The following is a 6,919-nucleotide window of genomic DNA, read 5'->3' as shown; positions in this document are numbered from 1 at the left end:
TATATATATATATATATATATTTCATTTTATTTCCTGCCCTCCACAACCCCTATAGCGTAAGCTTCCCCCAGGATTAAAGTTGTATTTTCAATTGCCTTCTATATTCATTCTCAAGGAACTCAAATATCTTTGGTGTGGGATGTTTGCAACTTTACTGTAGGCAGTATATACCATGTATACCATATCTTCATCTACTTAAGTCATATGTCTTTGTGAATATTGTATGATTAAAACCTTTTTGTATTAATTTTCATTGCAGAAGGCATTACGGCCAGATATGGGCTATAATACTTTAGCCAACTTCCGAATAGAAAAGAAAATTGGTCGTGGACAATTTAGTGAAGTTTATAGAGCATCCTGTCTCTTGGATGGAGTGCCGGTAGCGTTAAAAAAAGTACAGGTAAGATGATTTTTAACTGCATTAATTAATGTGAAGTTATGGTGTCTAAAAATTAAATAGGAACAATTTCTGGAATGATTTGGGTCATGAAACTATGGTTTGAGAATCCTAAGAAAGAACACTGTATTTTAAAAAGCTTATTTTGAAGGTAATAAGGGGTGGAAACTAAGTTTTCCATATCATGTTTGCACAAGGCCTATGATAGATCTGTCCTGTTCTCATTGTATATATGTGGCTCTAATACATAGAAATTAATATACAGTATAATCACTTTATGCTTATTCCTGACTAGCTTACAAATAAATGAGACTCAGACTATGGTTATTTTTTTTGGTTTTGACAGTTACTAGGGGCTGGGGGTGGAGGGGTCACTCCTAATCTACTCTTCTAACTTCTGGCCTGGCTACCTCCTCAGTGGTGAACCCCAGATACTTGCTGTTTCTCCTGGCCGCGTGCTCATGGTTCCTCTCCCCTCATGGAGGCTTCCTTCTGACTCTGTTCTTCTTCTCCTTTTCTCCTAGTCTCTCCTCCTCCAAACCAGTCACTCCAAACCCACCTACTTCTAATCCCTCCAGCAATTGGCTGTAGCCAATTTTATTTAACCAATAGTTTTAAATCAAGGAACAAGATTTGCACAACTAAGCTTGTAAACCTGAGAAGTTACTTGTAGGCCTAGACCGTCCCATATAGAATTTAGCATTACTATTTATAGCAATAGACCAACCCCAACAGTAATGTTAAGTTTTAACACTACTTTCAGGCTTTAAAATGCTGACAGCTGTTCCCCCCATAATCAACAATGACTGGAGGTGGTGGCAGTTCTTAAGAGGTAGAGCCCAGTTGTCACTCCAATGTCACTAGACACTGAAGTAGAATGTCTCAACCGAAACTCTGCATCTATTTGGTATCAAAAGGATGTAATTGGTTTATAAGACACATTGCCTGAAATCAGTGAATGGCAGTCCTGCCACATTCCTCATGGCAAGAAGGGAGAATGGCCGTGGGTCTTACTTGGGGGAAGTGATGCAGAGGAAATTGCTTGTGATTTTAAGTCTCTGTGCTGTATTAATGTCCCAGAATCAGTTCGGTGGGCCAGTTTTGTTCTTTTTAAAAATTGTCAATCATTGTCTGCTCTTCTTCTAAGCCTGGCCCTAACCTTGGCATTCTGGTTCCACTTAACATGGATAATTACCAGGCACGCCCACTTCCCAGAGCCTCACCAAGTTTCCTTTGTCCTCATAGCGATTCTTAGCCCAGAAAGCACTTGTCTTTCCTTCCATGCCATCCATAAGCTAGTCAGAGCTGTTACGGAAACAGAGTTTCCATCCATATTTCAAGAATGAAGCACTAGGGTTGGGCATAGGTAGCTCAGAGGGAAGGTGCTGACCTAGAATGTGTGAGTCAGTTTGTTTGATCCCTAGCATTAAAAAACAACAAACAAAAAACCGCATTTGAAGTGAAAGAACGACGTGACACTTGTCTAGATGATAAACATCTGTTTATAATGTTCTTATGCCCAATACTCAGCTTATGAAGTAAACATTAAAATATTTTTTACTTGTGCCTTTTACTCATTCTTCAAAGGTACCCATAAATTTAGTGGCTGCTGAGGTTGCTTACAGTTGCTGGTCACACACTTACATGATATGGTTGTGTGTTTTTTAACTAGTATGCATATACAAGGTTTTTTGGGTTTTGGTTTTGGTTTTTCATTTGTTCCTACAAATAGAAAATGTGGTACACAGAGCATGTTTGTATACCACAAGTTAATTCTGGGTTGTTTTCCAAAGTTGTACTAGTTTATTTTTTCTTGGCAGCACTAGGTTGAGGCAAGAGGGTGGATTTGAGTTTGAGGCCAGCCTGCGTTAGAGAAGTGAAAGCAATGTAGGTTAAAGATGTCAGTGTTCAGAAACCCATGACTTGGGGGGAGACTATTCCTCTACTAAAGACTTTAATTCATATTAAAACTCTCTTAAAGGTCCATTATATGTCTGACTAGCAAGGGCCAAGAGTGCTTAAAAACAGTTGCCTGTTAAACCCTGTGGCATGGACTCCTGCTAAGTAAGACTTTGCAGAATAGAGACGTCAGTTTGAACTGTTGGAGTTTAAGCCAGGCTATAAATGGGAGAGGCTGAAACCAGGAAGAGGAATCTGAGAAGCAGACAAATGAGGAGTCTCCACAGATCTTTAGGTGGGGCCTTCCTCGTGTTTTACAGTTCTCAAGCTGTAGTTACAAATTCCTCCCTCGGTGCCTCACAGAGAGGAGACCTTACCATTCGCCAAAGGAGGTTGGAGGCCAAGGGATAAAATTCAGGGTATTTCTTGGCTCCCTTCTTGGTTTCCACTGACAGTAAGTAAGGAAAAGAAACAGGACTCTAGCTCTCCCTCCTGTGATTAGTTTTTAGTTAGAGAACCTTGCTATTAGAAATAGGAAGCAAGAAGGGGGCGGAGCTACTGGGAAGAAGTAAAAGCTTTTAAGATTCTCACACAAGCATCTGAGCTCTGTGTCTGTGCCTGGGCTTTGCTCTTTGTGGTCTGGAAGGTGGAAGGTGACAGCTGCATTTCTGTCCATCCTCCAATGGCTGATTCTGGCTGCCCTCGGTTTGCGTTGTATGCCTCAAGTGGTGTGGGAGTCTATCAGTTTGCTTTGTCTTTCTTCTTTAATTGTTGATTCCGTGTTGACTCCCAGTTTAAACATAACTTTGTACTGAAGAGGCAAATGATGCTGTAAGCTGTGCCCAGCTTATCTGATTAGAGAACAGAGCTTCAAGGCTTTGTGAGGAGAAGTGTATTTGCATCTCAGCCATGTTATTCAGTTCTATGGTGGGTTACTCTCCTACTGAACAAGGAAAACCACTGTTCTTCATTTTTAAAAAAGTAATCTGCTCCTTACAACAAGAGCGTTGCTATCCAAGTGAGGTTCTGCTGTGAAGACTTCCAAACAAATATTCAAAGAATTCTTGAAGAGCCAAATACTTGATTTTAAGGCTGCATCACCAGTCATACAACTGCTCTCAACTCTGTGAATATCCTTCCAGAACTCTTTGGCTTTGTAATGTGTAGATGTTAAAGTATTCCTTCTGCCATCTCCTTGTTTGCAAACCTGTAATGAACTATTTATAATTTTGTCATCTGAACCCCGAGTTTAGCATTCAGGGTCCTTAAGAATTCTGTATCATACTATTGAAGGGACCCTGTTATAGCTGTCTCGTATGAGGCTATGCCAGTGCCTGGCAAATACAGAAGTGGATGCCCACAGTCATCTATAAGATGGAACACGGGGCCCCCAATGGAGAAGCTAGAGAAAACACCCAAGGAGCTGAAGGGGTCCGCAACCCTATAGGTGGAACAACAAGATGAACTAACCAGTACCCCCAGAACTCATATCTCTAGCTGCATATGTAGCAGAAGATGGCCTAGTCGGCCATCACTGGGAAGAGAGGTCCCTTGGTATTGCAAACTTTATATGCCCCAGTACAGGGGAATGCCAGGACCAAGAAGCGGGAGTGGGTGGGTAGGGGAACAGGGCGGAGGGAGGGTATAGGGAACTTTCAGGATAGCATTTGAAATGTATATAAAGAAAATATCTAATTAAAAATAAAAAGAATTCTGTCTCATATCCTGCTGTTCATTTACTCTGGGCCTTAAGAACCAATGTGCTGAGTTCTAGCTACTTCCCTACAACTTTGCTTGTATCTGCAAGTAGAAGGCGTGTCTGTAATGAGCTCCTTGCTTTTTCCAAATTTTTAAAAAAAAATCTAGCAGCCTAAAGCAAGTGAGAACAGAAAACAATCTTTTAAAAACCGGTGTCCATTTTATTATGGCTCATTTGCAAAAAGTAAGATGGTATCTTGCCTGCTGCGACAAATCCGACCTTCTTCATGTTTTTTTTCTCCCCCGTTCTGGTTCTTTCCCACACAGCTTCCCTTCTTGCTGATTATAGAGTTAATCTCACCCAATTCCTTGATTACTTAGTGTCACTGGCCAGTGCCTAAGACTGAGACCAAAATATTTGTGATGGGGTTTAATGACACCCTAAATGTAGCAGGTGACATTCGAAAACCCTGGCACAGTTCTCGATGGCAGCAGCTTAATGGAGTATAAGTAAATAGCACTTGGAATGGGAACAAGGTAAAAACAGGAGATTCTAAGCATGTTGTGAATAGCAGTTGGAAGACTATATAACAGCAAATTAAGTGCTTCTGTGTTGGAGGCAGCTTTGGAGGGCAGCACACCTGACCTTTGTACCAACCTTGTTCTTTGTGTGAAACTGGCCTGGTTAGCCACCTCCTCATGCCCCATTTCCATGTAAAGTGTTTCTCTCCTTAGGCACAGCACAACCATTTTCAGTATGGCTGACTTTTCACGTCAGGGTCACTTCACTTCAAGCTCTGTTGCCTTCATTGCTCCCTTGCTAGGGCTAGCCACCCTTCTCCCTGGTCTGTTAGAGCTTTTTTGTTTTGTTCTGTTTTTAAATGTACTTTCAGCCTCCCTGTCCCCCCACCCCTTTCTTCTTTTATCCACTCCTTGCCACACCATTCTTGATCTTTCTGAAGCTAGTCTCATGGTGTCTGTATATACTTGACTTTCTTCCCTCCGTGTTACCAGTTCTGTCTCCAAGTCTCAAAATCCCCAACTTCTCTCGTCTTTTATTTCCTCTGTCAAACCATACTTAGTCATTGAACTCACCTACTATCAAGTACCACTCAATATTAGTCAGACTTCTTATTTGATATCTGTTTCAACTGTTTTCCAGAACTTAATTCGATCCTGGTCAGTTTTTTTGTTTTTTAATAAGATTTCTAAAAGATTTATTTATCTATTATATATACAGTGTTCTGTCAGCATGTATGTCCTGGTCAGTTATCTTTTTTTAAAATAAATTTTTAAAGCTTTATTTATTTATTATGTATATGGCGCTCTGCCTATATATGCATGCACACCAGAAGAGGGCGTCAGATCTCATTACAGAGGCTATGAGCTACCACGTGGTTGCTGGGAATTGAACTCGGGACCCTATAAGAGCAGCCAGTGCTCTAACCCTTTGAGCTGTGCCTCTAGCCCCTGGTCAGTTATCTTAACATATTCTAAAATGGATGCTGTCCTGTTACAGCCCCTCTTTGTTTCTAATCTGCAGTTCTCATTTGTCTCCAGTCTTCAGGGCTTTGTTTATTCACATTTAGTAATTTATGGTTTCTCATCGTAGAGGGCTCAGGTTACTTCTTGGGAATTTACAACTTTCCTTTGGAATTATATTCCTTACCTTTCTAATGAGTGTGTTCTAACCACGGTATCAGAAGCTCCTCACAGCAGTGGGTGTATGGTTATATTCCCTATGGAGCTACAGCCCTTATGCATATATGCCAGGCAGCACATCTCTACTCTCCAGCATGGTGTATGAACATTGCTAACTGCCCGACCTGACCTCCCCTACCTCTTCATGTATGTTGGATACATCTCCCCTTTCTGCTTTCTTTCTGATTTACTCCCCCCCCCCCCTTCCAGGCTTCTCTATTTCTTTCATATCAGCCTCCTTTCTCATTTACTTTCTTACTGGTATCTTCAGAGAGAAACTGTTACTCTAGCTCCTACAAGCTTCTTAAAACTCTGCTGGTCCTCACAGTTAAAATTTTAGGTTCTTCTATACCCAGTGTCACAGCTTCCTGTGTATATCTACACAGCTGCACACCTCCACACAGCTGCACACCTCCACACAGCTGCACACCTGTACACAGCTGTATCCCTCTTCACAGCTGCACACCTGTACACAGCTGCACAACTCCACACAGCTGCACACCTCTACACAGCTGCACATCTGTACACAGCTGCACACCTCTACACAGCTGCACACCTCTACACAGCTGCACACCTCCACAGTTGTGTACTTCCATAAGGCTGCATCCTAAAGAGTAACCTTATCCTTAAAGCTTGCAGTGTTTCCAGTTTCATGAAATATTTTCTCCAGTTTTGTAATTTAAAAGAAACCCTAGACAGATGGTAGTGGTACACACCTTTAGTCCCAGCACTCAGGAGGCAGATGCATAGGCAGGTAGAGCTCTGAATTAGAAGCCAGCCTGGCCACAGCATGCATTCAGGATAGCCAGGACTGCACAGAGAAATCCTGTCTCTAAAAACAACAGCAACAACAACAAAGCAAACAAAAACAACAAAAGAACCCAAGAAAAGGTTCTGATATACTGAAAGTCAGACTCCCCTGTCTGAGAAGCCTGTTAGAGGGCACCCCCTGGAGTCAGTTCTCAGTAGTTATGGGAGAACTGTGGACACAACCAGGTGTCTAGGTGCTCTCTATCATGTGGCAGATCCTTATGGAATCCCTGAGCAGGGAAGGGAACTCGGCCTCTGAACGTCTCGTCTGGGCAAGTTGGTAAGCATGATGAGAGAAGGCTGATGAGTGGGAAGCAGGTACTGGAGAGGTTTCCAGCACTGGGGGGTGGGGGGTGGGGGGTGGTGCTTGTCTCAGAATCGCTGTGCTCAGTGCCTCCCACCCACCACTGTAG

At 42.3% G+C, this 6,919-nt stretch overlaps 1 protein-coding gene across 2 annotated transcripts in view; it reads left to right on the top strand.

Moving 5' to 3' along the window:
* Positions 1-6,919, top strand: part of Nek7 (NIMA (never in mitosis gene a)-related expressed kinase 7) — a 135,921-nt gene that overhangs the window by 75,154 nt on the left and 53,848 nt on the right. For both annotated transcript variants that reach the window (NM_001311148.1, NM_021605.4), the window contains exon 3: positions 261-401. In NM_001311148.1, the coding sequence (NP_001298077.1) occupies positions 261-401 (141 nt within the window). The remainder of the gene's footprint in view (positions 1-260; positions 402-6,919) is intronic.

The sequence above is a fragment of the Mus musculus genome, chromosome 1 (genome assembly GCF_000001635.26).
Source record: "Mus musculus strain C57BL/6J chromosome 1, GRCm38.p6 C57BL/6J".
Classification (NCBI taxonomy): domain Eukaryota; kingdom Metazoa; phylum Chordata; class Mammalia; order Rodentia; family Muridae; genus Mus; species Mus musculus.
Note: the sequence above shows the minus strand (reverse complement) of the source record. Positions and strands in the feature narration are given on the sequence as shown.